This window comes from Mastomys coucha, unplaced genomic scaffold (assembly GCF_008632895.1).
Source record: "Mastomys coucha isolate ucsf_1 unplaced genomic scaffold, UCSF_Mcou_1 pScaffold23, whole genome shotgun sequence".
In the NCBI taxonomy this organism is placed as follows: Eukaryota; Metazoa; Chordata; class Mammalia; order Rodentia; family Muridae; genus Mastomys; species Mastomys coucha.
In genome coordinates this window covers 58106969-58127698 of record NW_022196906.1, presented here as the reverse complement: position 1 = coordinate 58127698, position 20730 = coordinate 58106969, and the positions used below count along the sequence as shown (strand labels likewise).

The following is a 20730-nucleotide window of genomic DNA, read 5'->3' as shown; positions in this document are numbered from 1 at the left end:
GGCAGGGTCTCTCCCTAGCTTGGAACTTGCTAAGTAGGCAAGGCTACATGGCCGGGGAGTCTGAGAGATCTGCCTGCCTCTGTCTCCCTAGTCCTGCCTCTGTCTCCCTAGTGTTCTCCCTAGTTCTTGGATACCAAGTGTGACCAGTTGTTGGGCTTTTCGGCTTTGTTGTTTTAAACATGGCGTCTGGGAATTGAACTCAGGTCCTCATGCTTGGATGGCAAGCACTTCATCTACTAAACACTCTCCCCTGACCATCATGTTTTATTTTTGACAAACTCCTAGCAGCTCTTGGGAGTTATTTCAACTTTTTCTGGCTGCTGAACTTGATGAAGTTCTTGATGGACAGGAAAGTTCTCTCTGGCTGGTTTAGAATGAGAGGCCGGGCCTGAGGTGCCAGTGGCCAGAGCGACTGCACAAGCTCCTGGCTTCTTATGGGGTTTGAGAACTATTGTACTAAATAACCCTTGTGCCACGTGGCTGCAAAACCTCAGCATTTAAACAACCAAAGATCTTGTAAAGTGAACTCTTATCACTCTAGGCTACGCCTTCCCCTCTAGATCACTAGAGTGTCATTCTGGCTCTTTTCAGAGTTGGCTGGGCAGTGAGCAAGGCAGGGGGGCACCTGTGGCCTAATCTGTTGATTGCTTTGTGCCTTTAAAACTCAAGCTTCTCATTGATCTTCCAACAGAGTTTTGAGGAGTCTTTCATTAGATACCTAAACTGAGGAGTAATTGATATATAATCAACAGCATACACTTAAAATGTACACTATGATGATTTTTATGTTCAGATGCACACACCTGAAGCCATTGAACAATCAAGACAATGAAACTGTTCAAAGTAGCCTTCCTTTTTTGGTAATGTCACCCTTCTGTTGGCCTGCCAGGTGGCCAGCACCTGCCACTGTGCATTAGCTTGTGTCTCCTGAAATTTCTTATGAGTTGAACCACATGATGCACATTCATTTTGTCTGGTTTTTCTTAACTAGCATACTTTCAGATTTGGCGGTGTGTGTGTGTGTGTGTGTGTGTGTGTGTGTGTGTGTGTGTTTCAGTAGTAAATTCCTTTCCATGGCTGGGTGGCATTTCATTATAAGGATACAAAGGAATGTATCTGTTGGAGCTAGAGAAAGGACTTATTGATTAAGAGCCCTTGCAGCTCTTCAGTTGGGCAGGAGTTTGGTTCCCAGCACCCACACAGGGCAGCCCATAACCAGGGGATCTGATGCTCATTTGTGGCCTCAGCGGACACCATACTCATGTGTATATAACCACACACAGACACAGATATACACATACTTAAAAAAATAAAATAAAATCTCTAAAAAGTGGATGTTGACCTTTGGGGACTTTAACATTTTTATTTTATTTGAGTTTGGTGGTGTTTTGTTTCCAGTTTGAAAGAGTTTACTATAGGAGTGGGTTTTTTTCTCCTATTTTCTGAAAGTGTGCTTTGAAAAAAAACCCCAAATATTCATCTAGTGTTCATTTGTCCCCATGTTTTTTACTTAGTCAAATCACTGAGGGAACATGTTCAGTGCCTGGTGTGTCTGTGTGTGCTAGGCTGGGTGGCACTTTCTGGGTACAGAGAAAGTTACATCCCAGCTGGTAGCTGATTGGCCCATGAGGCCCTATCAGGAGTGATACCCATTGTCTGTGTGATGTAGACTCTGTCAGCCTGCTGAGATCCTGCTCCTGCTTCTCTCCCTTGCCTACCCTGTAGGACATTCCCATAGACATGCCCTCCACGTGCTGAGTACATGCATGTAGGACATTCCCATAGACATGCCCTCCATGTGCTGAGTTCATGCATGTAGGACATTCCCATAGACATGCCTTCCATGTGCTGAGTTCATGCATGTTAGGCATGTGCTCTGCCACTGAACTTTACCACCCCCCCTCTCAATTTTGCTTTTACATTTTTGAATTTTGAGACAGGTCTCTCGGTAAGTTGCCTGGGCTGCCTTTAGACTTCCAACCATCATGCCTCAGCTTCCCAAGAGGTTGTCTGGTATTGCAGCTTGTACCAGCGGGCCTGGTAAAAGGTGAGAATTTCAAGAGAGTGTGGCAGGACTTGGCAAGCCTGTGAAGGGCATTGTGTCTCCTTCAGCCTGATCTCATAGCTGCTTGCACCATTAAAAAAGAAATAAAGAAAGAAAAATAAATTGTCCCCAGATGTTGGTGTCTCTAGAACATTCTCACATCTCCTGATCTTGTATTAACTCGTTCTAGGAATAACTGAAATTCAGGAGTCTCAGAATTAGGTGGTATTTTCCAGAACTTGAGTGAAAACTGCCTGTAGCACCTTATGTTCAGGTGAGGAGGGGCCTGTGTGAGAAGCCCCTCAAATGCCCCCTCTGACTGATGAGGGAACTTCCTGGGAGATGGGAAACCTTGCCTAACGTGTCTGATGAATAGCAAAGAGAGAAGCCAGACTCAGAGCCTCAGCCTCAGCCACCAGGTCTACCTGAAGACCCACGACCTCACACAGCAGAAGCTAGGCTTGCCATTCGCTGATCCTTCTTTAACTCTGCTGTCCTTTGTCACTGTGACCTCTGGATGACAGTGAGCCTCTCTGAACTTCACAATCTTCTTTCGGAAAATGCAGCCTCTTTCCTGCAGAGCTAATGTTTGTTTATAAAGTACTTGGCATGATACTTGCTTATGTGAAGCAGCTGCTCCGAGTTATCTCTTTAAGGGAAGGTGAGGCAGGAAAAGCTGGTTCCAAAAAGAGAGCCTGCAGTCCTGACCTCATGCAAAGGACATTGGGAAGACACCGGCGCTAGGTGCTTTGCGCATAATAGGCACTTTAATAGAAACAGACATGATGAACAAACTCTCTTTCTACAGCCGGTGAACGGGGCAGCCAGCTGCTCAGTGCTGGTGAGGTTGGAGGGCTCTTCATGGTTCAGGCTGAAAGGGGTCAGTCCAGACCAAGGAGAGCGGGTGTGTTTGGGACCTTTTCTGTGTTTTCTGCGACCTGTCTGTATTTTGTGTCGTAAGGCATCTTCCTCAAAGAAGCACATGTTTCTGTGGCGGGGATAGGGAGGTGGGCATAGATCTGCTCTCTCTTCTGGAGAAGGCAATACCTGCCTCCATAAGGGGTGAAGGGCGGCTAGGTTAGAATTTGGTGACAGGCCCCTCCAGTTCACCTCCCACCCAACCCAGGTACCCGGACACCATGACTAATGTGGGGTGCACTGGGGTGGTTCAAGGGGCCAGCCGTACCTGATGTGTGAAGCTGCTACCCCTCGTGTTGCGGGTGGAGTTTGGAGGGAGGCCTTAGGTAGGAAGGGAGGAGGGTGTCTTCCTCATGGGCCTTTGCCCCTCCTTGTTTCTTCCCAGTCTGTGAGGCTCTCTCAGCTGGTATATAACACCCCCTTCCACTGTTGCACACAACCCTAGTCCTGATACTGCGCACAGTTGGAGAGGCTGTTCTCTGGGCCTGGGCCATGCAGCTGGCGTTTCTGAAAGGCAGGCTGCAGTGAGATGAAGGCCTATAGCAGGGTTCGTGGTGCCTGAGCCCTTGCAGAGGGAGCCTCTGCCACTCGTGGAGTCGCCTCAGTGTATGCGCTTCTCCTGTTGGATGGTTTCAGGCCAGAGCTTGCTGGAGTAAAAGAAAACTTTATAGCTCCCTCTGAACTTTCTTCAGTAGACATCCACTCATGACTTCATCCCCTCCTGAGAAACAAACACACATGACCATGCTGAAGTGCCCCCTGCTCCAGAGTCCCATGGTTCCTGAGCTTGGAGCATCCCACAGGGCTTCTCCGTACTTAGTACCGAGTCCAGGCCAGATCCTACCAAGCTAGCCATGGCTGTGAGCTTCTCTGACTAGCCTCATCAACTCAAGAGCCCGGACTTGAGGCTAGCCACTATGCAGCCCTCTTCACACTTCCGCGTGATGGAGCCTCAGCTCCAGGGAATGGTCGTCCTAGTTCGGTTCCTCTCACGTGCAGGCTGATTGACAGGTTTTGCTGTTGCTGCTGCTTGGGATTTCTTTGGGGTTTTGCTTTTGTCCTGCAGGAATAGTGGAAGTCCCGAAGCTCCCCTGTCTGCATGTTGTTTCATGTGGAGAGGAAGGCCCTTCTGAAGGTGGCCTCACTCATGCTTCTCATTATCTCTTCTGGAGGGATGATATTGTCTCAGGTATGTGTTGTCTCAGGCCCGAGGAGCAGACTCAGGAGGAGGAAGAGAGTGTCTACACACCACATAGTAGCATCTCTTCCCTGATACTGGGAATGCCAGAAAGTTCTAAGAGGTAGAGTCAATCGAGAGCAGTTGAGCTGATTGCTTTTGGACCAGATGACCCCTAGCAGAGACTCATCCATCCGTGGACAGCAAGGCTTGAGTGAGAACACTGAACTTGCCTCCAGCCGAGGTCTTGCCACTCATGCCTGCTAGGATGCTGCCCCAGAGGTCTGTGTGCTTTCCAGGCCAGTGAATCTGATGTTGATAAAGTGCCCAGTTGTTGATATCAGTTGGGTAGATGGTTACAGGTCCCTCTGTAACCACCCTAACAAGAACAGAGGTATCAAAAGAGACAGTCATGGCCCTTCCCTTTGGCCGTCAAGGCTACTTATACAACCGATCCCAAGAGATTGGCATTTCCCAGACATCTCATACTGAGTGAAGGAAGAGGCTGAAGCCCGGTGCCAGCCAGCGAAGGTAGAGTTGTCACACAGTTCTGACGGCTTGTCAGAGCACCTTGCTGGAGAGCCCAGAGCTGCGGGTAGATCAGTGACAGGTGGGACCACGCCCCGAGCAGGGTTGCTTAGCTCTTACACATCTCTTGCCTTCTATTTAAATCTAAACCTCATATCAGGTCCATGAGATGGACTGTGGAGGCGGGGGCATCGTTATTTGTTCCTGTTCCCGGTGTGGTCACACTGAATAACTCTTTCTTTATATACTTTGGCTGGCTGTAGGGAAGCGGTGGCAGAGCCTAGCTTGTTAGGACTGCCAGGACCCAGCATTTGACCTTACCAACTATCCTAGCATGGCCAGTGTCCACCTGTGCCTTGGCCACAGGTGTGGCTTTGTCTGCTGGACACAGTGAGCGACACAAGCAAGCTTCCTCATTCAGAAGAACTGTAGCATCTCTCTTTACTTCTGTCTCTGTCTCTCTGACTCTGTCTCCTGTCTCTCTCGATCTCTCTCTGTCTCTCTGTCTCTCTCTTCCCCTCTCTTCTCTTGGCCAGCCTCTTCCCCTCTTTCTCTCTTCCTCTCTTCTCTCTCTTTCGGTCCTCTGTCCCCCTCTCTTTGCCTCTACCCCCTTTTCTCTTGTTTTTTTTTTTTTTTTACTAAGCTCTTTTTTTGTTTGTTTGTTTTTACTAAGAAAACAAAACAACAACAAATGAAGAAGCAGAAGAACTGCAGCCTTAGCACTTCGCTGCTGCCCTGCTTTGCTCAGGGGACCAGCACCTGAGTCTATCAATCCTCTGCTATGGTAGACCAGCTGCCCGCTGGGGGAGCATTTCCTCCCTGTGTTGTGTGTCTGTGGATTCTTTGGACTTGACTGGCTACAGGGTGGCCTTCGGTATCTCCTACATCTTCTGAGACACGGAGTATAGCTTTCTGTTATGTACCAAGTTGTTTATTTGTTTTTGGGACAGGGTTTCTCTGTGTAGCCCTGGCTGTCCTGGAACTCTCTCTGTAGACCAGGCCCCTCTCTGAACTCTGTGGTACTTAACTTCATGTAGAAATCTATCATTTCCAAGGCTGGAGAGATTTGGCTTCACATTCCATCACCCAGGTTAGGTGGGTACAATCCGTAGTCAAGGGACTCAGTGAGCTCTTCTTGCAGATACACACATACACAGAGCACACACTGACAAACAAATAATAGGTAATAAATAAATAAATAAATAAATAAGAGATCTTAAACTGATCAGCTCTCTCCCTTATCTTATTTCCAGCTCCCCAACTCTGGCTTTTTCCTCATTTCTGCAGTTAAGTTAGAAGGTTTGAGAAACTTGAAGGTGGGCATGTAGCTCAGTGGTAGAGTGCTTGCCTAGCGTGCGCAAGGCTCAGTGTCCCATTTTCATGTGGGCAAAAGATGATCCACAGGCATGTGACTTTAGCTGAGTGGGAGAGCACACACAGGAGGCATTGGAGCAGGGGAAGGAGATTCCTCAAGACTTTTGGGCCTCTGCCTGGAGTCGGGAACAGGGCCTCGGAGCCCGTGTGGCTCAGTGGGCAGAGTGCTGGCCTAGCACACGTGAAGCCATGGAAGAAGGAATGGGGTAGAAATCAGGACTGTCACTTTCCCAGCTGTATTGTTTGGATGTTGCTAAGGGGGTTGTGAAACAGGAGCGGAGGGAGCCCTTGTCCTGGGCTACCTTTCTGTGTGAGTGTCACCGAGTTACATAGCATATACTAACTTCCTCTGCTGCACTGGGGACCCTGCGTTATCTCTCTGGCTTCTGACTCATAACTGTGGAAGTCAAAACTGCAGTTAACACAAAACTTCATTTGCCCTCCTCTTCACTCCCTCCCTCCTGCCCTCCTTTCCTCTCCTCCCACCCCGGCTCTCCAAGTCACAGATGCTTACCTTATATTTTTCCTCTCTATGCCTTGGGAGCTGTAAGGTTGGCTTTGCTAGAACTAGGCAAGACCACCATCACTCCCTGATCTGCTCGTTCTACTGATGGGCTGTGAGACTCTCCTCTGGAAGGAAGGTAGGGGGAGGAAGGGAGGCACTGAGGGAGGGAAGGAGGAAAGAAAGAATGAAAGAAAAAAAAGAAAGAAGAGAAAATCCACCCCCCAAGCATGCAGCCTGCCCACTCGGAAGTGATTCATGGCTTGATTCAAGCAAACCCAAGGGAGGTGGGAGGCGGGAGAACTGGGAAAGGAGGCAGGAGGCAGGAGGCCTGTGAGAGGAGACGTAGCCCTTTCCTGGTTTCTGCTTCGTAGAAGAAAGCGGTGGGGAGGGGTGGGGGAGGGGTGGGGGTGTGGTGATGACAACAAAAAACACAGAATTACTAAGAATCCTGTCAGAACTGCTTGTTTGGTGAATTGAGTTGATATTGAAGTTCCCTGGCAGAGAAGACCTGAAAATAGTCCTGATTAGGGTGAAGTGGCCGTCAGTGTCCTACCCTTGTTTTGAAGAGAACAGCGATGGGCCTTGCTCTTGAGGCCCTCAGGAGTGGAAGGCCCACTTTGCAGACTGCTTTCTTCTCAGAGGGAGAAGGCCTGAGACTTTCTAGCAGTGGATTGATTCCTCCGCTTGCCCTCATCCCCCTTCCCTCTTTTCCTGCTGAGCTCTGTGTTCGAGGATGGCACACCTCTTTCTCTGAAAAGCCACGTTTGTGCCTATTGTGTCATGTAGTCATAGGAAGAGATAATCCTTTGGTTGTGTAGGATTCAGGCTGGTGCTTCATTTTAGTCTGTCCAAGTGACATGCCACACCAATTAACCCATTTCCCAGAAGGCATTTTGGAAGGTGTGTGTCATGGGGTTGGTCTGAGAAGAGTTGAGCTGCTCAGAGGGAGGCCTGAGTCAAGTAGGGTGAGAAGTGATTGACAAGTTGACCAGGAGACCCCCACCTCTGACCCCCTCTGGAGTGCAAGCGATGCTTTGGGATATTTCCTACAGGGGGCTCTTGGTAGCCTAAGTCCATCAGGTTGCCAAGGGCGGTGGGCATCCTGGATGTTCTGTGAGTTATCTCTTAAAAGACTAAAGGGCCATCTTCTGCCCAAATCTGGAAGCACGTGTAGGCGGTGGCACTGTTTTAGGGCTTCCATTGCTGTGAACAGACACCATGACCAAGGCAACTCTTTTAAAGGACAACATTTAATTGGGGCTGGCTTACAGTTCAGAGGTTCAGTCCATTATCATCATGGCAGGAAACATGGCAGCATCCAGGCAGGCATAGGGCTGGAAAGGTAGCCGAGAGTTCTACATCTTGACCCGTAGACAGCAGGAAGAGAGTGACGGTGAGCCTGGTTTGAACATTTGAAATCTCCAAGCCCACCCTCAGTGGCACTCTTCCTCCAACACAGCCATATACCTCCAATTGTGCCAGTCCCTGAGCCCACGGGAGCCATTTTCATTCACACTACCACAGGAGCTTTCCAGGAACAGAATGGCCACCTGACTGCCTTCCCTTGGCTTGCGGTGGGCAAATCAGTCTGGGTTTTAGCAGTGTTCTCCATAGCTCGAAAGTCCTGCAGTCCGGATGGCACTGAAGAGTTGTGCACTTGTGGGCATAGTGCAATGGAGGGGAAGCCAGCTTGTATAAAAGCAAAACTATGAAGCAGAGCTCTGATGAATCACCACCCTCCTTCTCTTTCTCTTCTACTTCTCCTCTTGCTCCTCCTGCCCTTCCCTCTCCCCTCCCCTACCTCCTGTCCAAAATTCATCCTGCTGCTTCTTATAGGGAAGAGAGAGGGGACAAAGACACGTATATCAGAGCCAAAGGTGGGTTGTCTGTGGATTCAAACAGACTATTTGGCAGTTGTGGAAAATGGGGTTTGGAGTGTAGCACCCAGGTTGGACAGCAAGCCCTGCTTCTCCGTGTTGTTGACGACATCAGATATGACCTAACACTATATAGAGTTTTCACTTGAAAACAAGAATAGCATCCCCACCTAGCACACCCAGTGTCCTTGTATTCAGTGAGAACTTCTGAGACAGCACCTATAACTAAGGTTTGCATTACCGCCCACCTGTGCCTACCGGCAGGCTCGCCCTTAACCCAGGGCTCTCTGGGGAGTGGAGAAGCAGACCCTTCTGGTGCTCCTCATGTCTAGATTTTCCTGTGAAGAAGGTGCCTCTTGACACCTAAGAGAGAAGGCCAGGGGGCTGCTTTATGTCTTACAAGGCACAGATAGCTATGACACCCTTTTCTCCTTGCCACACTGTCCCCTGAGTCCATAGCACCAACACATGGGAAGCTGGTCCTTTCATTCACAGCCAGTATCCAAGTTCCCATTGATCACCCTCCTCCTGATCCAGAAAGGCCATATGCTGAGTCTGCCCTCAGGACACCCTGATGGCCACACTGTGTGGTCCAGCTCTCCCAAGGGGGCAAGGCTGGGTTCCAGGACTTCTGGGGCAGTCCTTTGCCTAGAAGGAAAAATTTTGATATAAATACTTCAAGAGCCACAGAAGAGGTCCCACATCAATTGCCTATGGCCCCAAAGCCACATAAGACCAATGCAAGGGGCTGTTAAAGCCACCACTATGGTTTTTATTATTGTTGTTGTTGTTTTGTTTTATTTTGTGTTCTCCCTGTTTTACTGGGTTAGCTTTGGTCTTTGGACCAGAAAAAAAAAAAAAGACAAAAATAAAACATATAATGCAAAACTCAAAAAAGAAAAAAAAAGGGGGGGAATGTAATGATTTCTACAGACCAGTGGAGCCCAGAGGTGTGATGGGGAGTACATTGTGCAGATGAATGTGTGTTCCTACAGCTACAGGTGTGACTTAGGAAGGTGTGTGGCCAGATGTGGTTTTCACTGGCAAACCCAAGTATTTCCTTCAGAGGCAAGAGCCTCTCCTTTTTACACCAGACCCTCCCAGGTGTTGGGGGAGACTGAAGAGTAAGCCACGGTTATGTAGGTGGCAGAGGTTTGGCTGTGGGATGAGTGGCCTACTCTGACAACTTCAAAAAATTAGCCGGAAGCTGGGCAGTGGTGGCACACGCCTTTAATCCCAGCACTTGGGAGACAGAGGCAGGTGGAGTTCTGAGTTCAAGGGCAGCCAGGGCTACACAGAGAAACCCTGTCTCAAAAAACAAAAAACAAAAACAAAAACAAATTAACTGGAGCATTTGGGGGTAAGTTCACGCTGCTTGTGGATTGACCCCGAAGGCCCAGAGGAAAGTCATTCTCCACACACTACAGATAAATCTTTGTGAAATGACTATAGCCTGCTTGGGTCATGGCATGGGGTGAGTCACATAGGCTTCATGTGAACTCAGGCGGCCAGAGAAAAGTTCGTCAGCCTCTCAGAAGAGGGAGGAATGATTGCTTGCAAGTTGACTAAGAAGGCTAATGACGGGGTCAGTGTATTAGTCGGCTAGTGCTGTGTAACAAGCCGTGCTGACGCCCCAGCAGGCCATGGGGCAGCAGCCGCCTGGTATTTCACGATGCTCGTGGAGGTACAAGGGAGCAAGCAGGAAGAAGGACGCAGCGACTCTGCTGATGTTCCATCGTCCGGGAGCAGCCAAGGGACAAGACAGTCCTCGAGCCCCAGGGTGGAAGGGGTGGCAGAGCCACAGGGCAGGGTGACTGGCTCAGATTCCACAGTTGTCAGTTGCATTTCTGCCTTGCTGTGTGGACGTTGAGTGATGCACACACCTGGCGCAGGGTCTTTAGAAGACTTGGAGCCTCGGTCTCTTTCACTGTTGCTGTTAGTACTCCACAGGATAACTAAAAAGAAGGCTCATCCCTGTGAGAGGCCAGAGGCCAGTCGTGAGGGGTGGAGAGCGAGGGGAAGTGGGGGAGCAAGCATTTTCTTCAGATTTCCTCACTTCAGGGCCTGGCTTTCTGGTGGCTAGGGTTCCGACAAGGTGCTGATAGAACAGGTGGTAACCAAAGGCACCCTTCAGCCCTTATGCCCCACCCCCGCCAGTTTCTTAGTGCTGGTCCTGGCTTGAGACTGCCTCTGCTTTTTGGGCAGAGCTCTGTGGCCTTTGGGGAACCTCTGAAGGTCTGAGCGAGGCAGTTAGCAGTGGTTCAAGGTATATTAGTTTCTCACATGGCAGTGGGCCTGGTACTTGTCCACGAGTAGGTCCTGAGGTATTTCTGGAGTTTGTATATTCTGTTTCTTGCCGCGGGCCGGCCGATCTGGGCCTCCCTCAACCCGCGGGAGAAACGGGGGTCCTAGTCAGGTCGACAAGGCGTAGGCGGAGAAATGACGGCAGAGACGACACATGAAGTATAAGATCTAAATGTATTTCTTAGAAATGGCATCAGACTTTTACAGTCATTGCAAAAGAGAGATGGTAAATCTGGCAGCTCAACAGTTGAGGTACATCTGAGGCTATCTGAAACACACTGGGTCTAAAGCAGCAGCTATCTCCTCTGAACTGGTGCTGTATCCCCCGGGCCCAAGCACTCTGGGCCCGGGGGAATGTGGATGCATGAATCTGAGTCCTAGCCCATCTAAGTTCTAGTGCTAGTCCTTCTGCGAGTCCAAGTCCTTCTTCCCCAGTCCTAGTGCTAGACTGAAGTCACGTAGGCAAGCGACCCCCACACCAAGGTCAGCAGAGTCTGGTAGCTAGCTAGGTGTGAAGCAGGAGGAAGAGGGGTGGAGCCCTCCCTGTTGAGGTATTCTTATGCTAATTTTCGGGTTCTTGCTGGAGGCAGGCAGAGGGGAATCCCGACCTAACCCTTTTAGCTAATGTCCTAGAGTGAGAGAAACCCTTCAATTACTCTCTAATAAGTAAAACATTAAACTAGGATAGTTGGAAACATTGTGTCGGCCAGGAGACAACGTCCAATCTTAACCATTTACAAATCATTTCTTGGGGTAGCTATATGCCTAATTATGAGGGCGTGTTGATGATTGGAAAGACTGATCTGGAACAGGTCTGAGTTAGGGGATACCAGCGACTGTCTGAAATCCAGGAGGCACAGATCTCCTTTTGAAGTCTTATTGCCTCTTATCCTTTATCAGGATTTTATCCCCGATATTTTGGATGTGACTGGAGTAGACGAGTGTGCGTAGCAGTTTCTGACCTGTGACCCCTTGCTGCCCCCCACATGGTTGCTGGACCATAGATAGGAGTAGTATTGGCGTGAGGTGGGCTCCAGCCCGGCCCTCTCACCCGGGCAGCACTCTGGCTGACTTCATTCTCACCATCGACTCCAGCCTCTGGCATGTCCCCATCCTTGGCTATGGCTCCCACCACCATTTTGGGACACTTCACGGGTCACATTTGGAGCCAATGGGAGGAAGCTTCATTTCCTGCCACAGGAAATTGTTTGGCTGGGGAAGAGTATGTTTAAAGATTAAAACCTTCTGTCCAGGGAGCTGGAAGGAGATTTTAGAGAAAGATGTTTTGGGGGGTCAACCACGAGGAAGACACTGGGTGTGGGAAGAGAACTCAGTTACAGTAGGGAAGTGGGTCTAGAGGTGGCTTCCTCGGACCGCCTCTCACAAGTCCTTGGGCCACTGGGAGGAAGGCTGGCCTGGTTTAGAGAGAGAAGCTCACCCTGAACACAGCCTTCTCTGTCACTGAGCACGCTCGTGGCAACATGAGCTCAGAATGAAGACTTAATTACTGGATTTACTTAATGGGCTCCAAGCCACGCAAGGCTAGGGAGAGTGTGTTCTGGACACATCAGCTGTGTTAAATCTAGCAGCTGGAACGCCCAGTTCGCTCATACTGTTTGGGTAAGTGTTGGTGTGCATTTTGAGTGGGACAGAGGGAGGAAGGAGGACCAGCCCAGACTTTGAGGAGGAGTTGCCATAATTGTCTCTGAAGAAGTGAATGAGATACTTTTGCCATTTTGGGGGGGGGGGGTGGCACATGTAGATTTTATAGCTTAGAAGCAGGGACATGGACCAGATGACTTCTTGAAAAATCTCTTCAGATAACTGACGGTCATGTGCTCAAGAACTGTAGCGAGTGACCGTCCTCCAGCCAGGAGAGTGGCCTCTTGCCGCAGCCCTGGTATGGCCTCCCGTGTGGCTCTAGGGTTCGTTTGACCTTTGCTTCAGACTGGCATAGGGGGTCGGATGCAGTGAGCCAGGAACACCAGCCTTATGAACCATACAGCATGGTGCTGGTGGAGATGACCTGCTGTGAGCCCGGAGGTAACAGGCTACGGGAAGACAAGAGGTCCCATGCTGGCTGCTCCTGCTCTGCTCCTGAATCACCCAAGCCAGGGAGCTTCTTCCTTAGCCAGGCATGGGCACGGGAGTGAGGAAGGGAGGAGTCACAGTAGGTTACTGATACCTGATGTGCTCTCACTCTCCCCAGGGCTGCACAGGGTGTCCCCTAGGCCTTCCCAGGGCTGCACAGAGTGTCCCTTAGGCCTTCCCAGGGCTACACAGAGTGTCCCTTAGACCTTCTAAGAGTCTGATGATGGGGCTTCTATTTCAAACAAAAATATAAAGCCTGAAGTTATAAGAGGTTTCCTCAAGTTCATAGAGTTGCTGAACACGGGAATAGCAAATCCAGGCTTAAGCAAGTCCAAAGTCTTCACCTCTCTTGCCTGAAATTCTGGTATAAGTTACAAATAAACTACCCACAGCTAAAGTGTACTGTCTGGTAAATTTCAACTTCTATCTGTCCATAAAACCATCACAATCAAGATAACAAATGGAACTGGCATCCCGCTGATATCTCCCTTGCCTTGGTAAATCCGTCCCTCCCATCCCTGCATGCATGCCTCACCTTCCCAGGCAGCTGCTAAGCTGTTCTCCCCCCACAGTTTGCTGGACATGGTAGTGATGCCTGCCTGTAGTCCCAACACTTGAGAGGTGAGTCAAGATGATTATACGAGTTTGAGACTGGCCCGGGAGCTATATTGTACGAGCTATCACCAACACTAGAGTGACACTCATGTCAGAAAACAAAGAAAGTGATTATAATTTTACATGAAAAGAACAATCCAGTTTCTTTCACTTATGGGATCAATCCGCTCACGGCACCATAGGCCAATAATCTTTTGTCAGCCACTCTTTGTGTGGATGTATCAGTGTACTTAGCTGTTTGTGCTTTTGTGGACATACTGTGTTGTTTCCGTTGAGGAATGCTTATAAGCAGACTAGGTGGACCCTATGGTGGGTTCTGGGTTTGGATGTGAAATGTACCCTGTAAGGTCACGTGTCTGACCACTTGGCCCCAGGCTTTCGTAGCACTAGAAGGTTATGAGATCTTCATGGGTAGAACTCCACTGGAGGAAGTAAGTCACGGGAGGTAGGCTCGGAGGCGTTATAGCCTCCTGTTGGCTCTGCTTCCTGACCACAGATGCAGTGTGTCCAGCTGACTTACTGCTCCTGCTATGTCTTCTTCGATGATGGGTTGTAGTTCTCTGGAAGCCAAAAATAAGTTATTTCTTCCTTAAGTTGCTTTTTTTTTTTTTCAGAGTACTTTATTAGAGCCACTAAGTAAGATCAAAGCTGGTACCAGGAGTAGGGTGAAGCCCATCACGGTGGGAAGTCAGGAAGCAGGAGCCTGAGGCAGCAGGTCACAGTGCATGCACAGCAAGGAGGATGACGGAGATGAGTGCTGTGCCTAGCTCATATCTTCCTTTGTAATAGTCCAGAATCTCATCCCAGAGTCTGGTGCTACCCTGAATGGGTTACTCTTCTCATCTCAGTGAACCTGATCAGGATAATCCTCCACAGACATAACAGAGACCCATCTCCCAGGTTCTTCTAGGCTCATCAGATGGACAGTTGAGACTGACCATTGCAGTTTTGGTCAAAGTATTTAATCACAGCAACTGGAAAAGAAACTATCACAGCAGGCTTTTGCTTTGGAATTTTTTTTTTTTTTTTTTTTTTTTTTTGGTTTTTTCGAGACGGTTTCTCTGTATAGCTGTGGCTATCCTGGAATTCATTCTGTAGACCAGGCTGGCCTGGAACTCAGAAATCTGCCTGCCTCTGCCTCCCAAGTGCTGGGATTAAAGGCGTGCGCCACCACTGCCCATCCTTGCTTTGGACTTTTAAGGAAACTCCCAGTTGTCTCTCAGAGTCACCAGATCACTGTTTTCCATGTGTGATGTGTTAGAGTTCCAGTTGCTCCACACCATGGTTAGTGCTTGGCACACACAGTCCTTTCAATTACAGCTGTTCTGATAGTTGTATGGCGGCATCTCATTGTATATAGTTACATTTTGTTTTATGTATTTGGTTATTTTGCCTTCATTTGTTTATGTCTGTGTACCGTGCCTGTGCCTGGTGCCTGAGGAGGTCAGAAAAAGGCATCAGAGACTCTGGAACTAGAGTTATGGATGCTTGTGAACCTCTTTGTGGGTGCTGGGAACCAAACTCTGGTCTTCTGCAAGAATGGCAAGTGCTTTTAACTGCTGAGACATCTCTCTGGTCCCTTTGTGCAGTTTACTCCACATTTTTCTTATTAGTAATCACATAGGACATCTTTGCCATCTTTTTAAGGTTTTTAAATAGCATTTATTTAAGTAACTCACCTGCTATTTGAACATTGGGTTGCTTTTGGCATTCTTTACCCCAGATAGAACCTCTGTGAGATATATTCTTTGCCAGCGTTCTCCTCTGGCTTGTCACCTCTCTGTTTGTTCAAGTTTTCTACTGATCAGAAGCCTCTACCCCGAGTCCAAGTGTATCAATATATCAACTTTGACTTTTAACAGACCGTGCTTTTGGCGTAGCAGCTGAGCTATCTGTCACCGTCCGGTCACAGAGCTCCTCACCGGTTTGAGTTTTACTCTTTGACCCCCAGTTTCTACAGAGGTGTAAGATGCAGGTTGAAGTTCATTTTTCTTAGTGTGGATCTCCAGGAGGCTCAACACCTCCTGTAAAAAGATCAACTTTTTCCACCCAGTGTGTCTCTGGGCCTACGATGCACATCGGTGTCCCATGTATACGTGGCTGTTGACCGCCTTCATTGCGTCCCATTGGTGTGCTGGTCAGTTTTGAAGACGTTGGTACACCGCTTTGATGATGGTAGCACTCTTGCTTTTTTTTTTTTTTAATCTGCCGTTTGTCTTTGTGTGTGCATATGTGTGCTTGTGTGGGTTTGTGTGTGCAAGTATGCTGATGATGTGTGAAGGGACCTCTGCACGTGTTCACGTGTCTGTGGTGGCCAGAAGATGGCTTTGGCTGCAGTTCCTCGGGTGCCATCCACTTGGTTCTTATTCTTTGGGACAGGGTCTCACCACGTAGGCTAGGCAGGGATCTGGCTGCTTCCACCTCCTCTGTGCACTACCCAAGCCAGCCCTTTTCACACGGGCTCTGGAGACTGAACTCCTCGTGTTCTTACACTCACAATGCAGGTACTTTGCTAACTGGATCATCTCCCTAGCACCCATTGTTACTCTGAAAGCAAGAGGATACCCTCTCCCACTACCCAGGAGGGCCTCTCCAGGTCCACTCTTCCTCACGGCTGGCGTGGCCCTTCTCTGGACACTTCTCTCCTGTCCCCCTCTTTCCCATCAGAGAGATGGCTGCAACATCCAGCTAACCTTGAGGTTGGGCTTCTGTCATACCCTGAAGGGGCAGTGTGGCTACCTCCCTTATCTTTGGAGGATTTTGTAAAGAAAGTGAGGGGAGCTGAAGGATTTTCTGTCTCCACCTACCACTAAGCACTCTCTTGTTCCCTCTTCTTTGACCCCGGCTCACCCTACTTGCCTAGGGATGACTTGGAGAATGACAGCAGTCACCAGTAACACTGAGAGGAGTTCTCCCCAGTCAGGGCTCTGTAGAGATCAGGTGAGGGGACACTATCCCCATCTTATACATGGGGCAGTTGAGGGTCCTAGTACCCAGGGTTGCATAGTCAGGAGCATCCTCAGGTCTTATGATTTCACATCTGGCTGCCTTCCTTCTGTGCCTCAAGGAGTAGTTTCAGGCTGTCCTCCCTTGTTCATCTCTGTAATTACTGTTTTCAGCTGTAGGGGCTCCTTGGTCTGGGCCTCATGGGAGGGAGGTAATTACATCCTTCCACACACCCTTAGTCAGCAGCTCCCAGTCTCTGTGACCAAGCCTAGCACTGACCTTTGTCCCTCCCTATGCCGAGCCAGTGACTTGGAGATTGTTTGGACCATGGTTGGCTCTGGTTGACACATCTGGCCAGCCCCTCTCTTATAAAATACTCATAAAATCTATTGAATTCAGACCCATGGGTGCCCTAGGGACAGAGAGAGACAGCTTGCAATGGCTCTCTGCTAGCCTGGCCCAGCTACTAGAAACACCATGCCCCTGACCCAGGGCTCCTAGGGCAGCTTTCTTGTTGACAGGACAGTCCTGCCTCTCTTACTCTATACTCGACACCTCACCGCCTCCCAACCCGCAGGCCACACGCAGCCAGACTTATCGTAGGGCCTGTCATTCTCATGCGTGTACATATGTCCACATAAACATCTCAGAGACCATTTGCTGCTTTCAGAGAAAAGTGGGACTCCTTGCTAGGTCAGCTCTCCTGGCCATTCGGCTTCCTTAGCGGTCTCCTCTACAGGGCCAGAATGGTGGCATATATATCTGCTTGAGCTTATTTTAAGCAGGTCCCCTTCCTTGAGAGCTGCTACTCTGAGAACTCTGGGGTCTCTTGGGTGTGAGGCCTCTCTTCCAGCCTCGGAAGCCTTCCTTGGTGGGCCTCCTTGTTTCTTTTGAGAGCTGGGACTTTGTCCAGCAAGAACAGTTAATGCTGCTGCTCAGACCTCCTGGTCTCCTGTGTCTGGGGGGAAAAATGAACTTGAGAGGGTCTGCCAGCAACCTTGAACTCCCCAGGAGCTGCTGGGGGCTGGACTTAGGGGACAGCAATCCAAATCTTAACTGACACCTTCTGTCCTTTCTTTGCCATGGCAGGTCGCTGGATGGCCGGCTGCAGGTATCCCATCGGAAGGGGCTCCCCCATGTTATCTACTGCCGCCTGTGGCGATGGCCCGACCTGCACAGCCACCATGAGTTACGGGCCATGGAGCTCTGTGAGTTCGCCTTCAACATGAAGAAGGATGAAGTGTGTGTAAATCCTTACCACTATCAGAGAGTAGAGACACCAGGTATGTGAGAGTGGCCTTACCGTCCCTCTCCTACCTACTCTGGAGGGTCTCAGATGCCCTTGAGGGTTGGGATCTCAGTGAACTGGCACTGATCCACCTCTGTTGTGTCTCCCTTGGGGACAGTTCTACCTCCAGTGTTGGTGCCACGCCACACCGAGATCCCGGCCGAGTTCCCCCCGCTGGATGACTACAGCCATTCCATCCCCGAGAACACTAACTTCCCTGCTGGCATTGAGCCCCAGAGCAATATTCCAGGTAGGCACGGGTGGCAGCAGAGGGAGCCAGGAGGCAGGGGTGGTGCCATTTTCCCATCTTCTCCATACTGTGGGCATACAGCAGGCTCTTGGGCCCTGATTCTGAACCGCATCCCTGCCGGGAATGATCAGTGGCTGGAGCTCCCTTAACGATGTTTTTCTTGGCACTGAGGACCCTGTGACCCCTCTGCAGGGCCTCAGTGCCGTCATTTATTTTCAAAGCGGAAATAGCAACACTGTGTCTCTCCTCACCCTCCCAGCTCATAAAGCTGGCACACAGGCAGGGTCCCCAAAGGGTAGGGGCTGCAGAGGGTGAGGTGAAGTGGCAGAGGTAAGTACCTTGAGATTTGGACTGACTGGACAGAGTGGGAGTTGAGGCAGTGAATAGAATGTGCTCCATTGTCAGAGTGCCAGTGTTTCTAGAAGCCCCTCATTTACATGCAAATAATGTATGAATCACTGCCAAGCACTCTGGGCATCCAGGGAAGCTGTGCTTGGCCACGCTAGGGCCAGTCAGGGCAACTTTTGCTTTCGGGGCAATGATCCAGCTGTGTTCCTTTTAGAGTGTTCTAATTTGGATGTGGCTTTCACTCTGGCTTGGCTTACTCGACTGAGGTTGGCTGTGGCCTGTGTCTTGGGTCAGAATGCATGCAAGCAGAGGCCAGCTGTCTGGCTTCTCAGCAGGTAGCGCTGGTCTCTGGGGGGGTAAGTTGTCCACTCTCTGTTAGATGGCAGACCATGGAGGGCTAAGGCAGGGTGGGAAGGCAAGGCAGAGTTCCCAGAAGCAGATCCCTGAGGGAGCCACCACGGAATGGCACTCTCACTGGGGAGTTAAGCCACATCCCCTAAGACAGCAGTGACTGGAGTGGCCAATCTGTACAGGGACGGGCTCAAGGCCACAGCTCCTCGGAGGACAGAGATGGTGAAGCAGCCATGTCCTAAAGCTTCCCTTCTTAACCTGACCTTGAAGGACGGGAGCAAGTCAGCTAAGATGTGGGCCTAGAGCAAAGGATTCCAGAGATGGGAGTCTGTGTGTTAGGATCCAGGTTGGGAGGCAGAGGGCAAAGGTGGACAGGTCTGAGTATGGCAGAATCCAGGAGCTGACACTTTCCTTTGAGGCCAGCTTTCTTCTAGGTGCCCTGAATCCAGAGGTGGAATGAATACAAGATACATAGGCTATCAAATGGAGTGCCAGAGCCAGGGCTTACATTCATTTTAGTAGAACTGCCTGCCTTTTACCCCCCTAGAAACCCCACCTCCTGGCTACCTGAGTGAAGATGGAGAAACCAGTGACCACCAGATGAACCACAGCATGGACGCAGGTCAGTAGTGTGGGTGGTGCCGGCAGCCTTGTCCCTTCCTTCCGGCTCGCTGCTTTCTCCCTACCTAGCGTCTATAGAGTAATACCCCTTATGTGCTTCATACATCCCCCTGCAGTTAGGGACACAAAGTAGTTTACTGACAGTGTAGCCTATCCCAGATGTTCAGGTGTTAGGCCACCTGGGTGTGGTGCTGGCAGAAGGGGAGAGATGGGGCTCAGACACTCAAAGCAGTGTAGGAGGGCAGGGAGGAGAACCTGGATGGAGGAACAGTCTTTTCTGGTGGCCAGCAAAGACACCAGTAGTGACTTCTTTAAAAAAAAAAAAATCTATCTGTCTGTCTGTCTACTGTCTGTCTTTATGTAGTGGCCAAATGCGATCAGTGTGTCCTTGCTGGGAGGGACTGAGATAGTTCTCTCCTGCTATGTTCCCAGATGTTTCCCATGTCATATGTTATGGGACTAAATTGGTTCCAAACCAGCAGCTTCTTGAGCAGAGTCCCAGCTGCCACACGGGACCTGTTCTGCATTGCGTAGTGGGCGAGGAGGGAGAAAGGGGCCCAGCAGCTGTTCCATTCCCACGATAGTGGACTGTCTCACGCTTGGCCTGCAAGAGGTTGCACAATCCTCAAAGGGGTGAACAGGGATGGCACGTGTTAGTCATTGGGGTGTTATACTTTTAGGTCAACCCCCCCAAAACACTGCCATTCAGGCATGTGGCTGGCAGCACAGACCCAGCTGGAATGCAGGGAAGACCTTCCTGTACTCAGTGCCAAGTGACCGCTGCAAACTTGCAGCTACGGAGTGCTGGCATGGGAAGTGAGCCAGCTAGGCAGCCTCCCTCCAGCTGCAGAGCTTCTCATCGGCCTGCGTTCTCTCCCCCTTCTGTGTGTGCAGAATGACCTTTATAAACAAACATAATCAAAATGGCCTGTGTGTGGGAAGGGCCAGCCATGCATGCTTTTCCTGGCTCCAATCTGCTTGCTCCCTCTGCTTTTCTTTAGTCTCCTTATGCTCTGTCCCCTCTCCTTTACCCCCTCTCTCCCTGCAAGGCTCTGTCGGGGTCAGGATTTGTGTATTCAGCCAACCTTGGCACTGGTGGGTGAAGGCCTCTCTTTTGTTCTTTGTTTTTCTTCCAAGTAACCCATTTGGCTCCTAGTCTAGTTGCTCATGGCCTTGGTTTTCCTACCAGGTGAGATGTGGAAGTGTCTCTGGTTAGAGGGTCACCTAGGTCACCCTGGCCACCCTCAAGTCTCCCCTGGTAGCACGTGTCCTTTTGACTAACCTTAGACCTTCATGATTTGAGCTATCACAAAATAGGAAACAACTAACCACTGAATGCTTTCCTGTGTGCCAATCCTGGCATTAGGGTGGGGTTTTTTGTTGTTGTTTTTTGTTGTTGTTTGCTTGTTTGTTTTTAATGTAACCATCTTACTTAATTTACACAGGTCAGTAGATGATAATGTCTCTACTTTGTACCCGGGGGGGGGGGGGGG

General features: G+C 49.9%; 1 protein-coding gene across 1 annotated transcript in view; it reads left to right on the top strand.

Moving 5' to 3' along the window:
* The window catches only part of Smad3 (SMAD family member 3), a 113315-nt gene that overhangs the window by 74239 nt on the left and 18346 nt on the right, over positions 1-20730 (top strand). The window contains exons 2-4 of the mRNA XM_031344921.1: positions 17469-17662; positions 17786-17917; positions 19164-19238. Coding sequence (XP_031200781.1) covers positions 17469-17662; positions 17786-17917; positions 19164-19238 — 401 coding nt within the window. The remainder of the gene's footprint in view (positions 1-17468; positions 17663-17785; positions 17918-19163; positions 19239-20730) is intronic.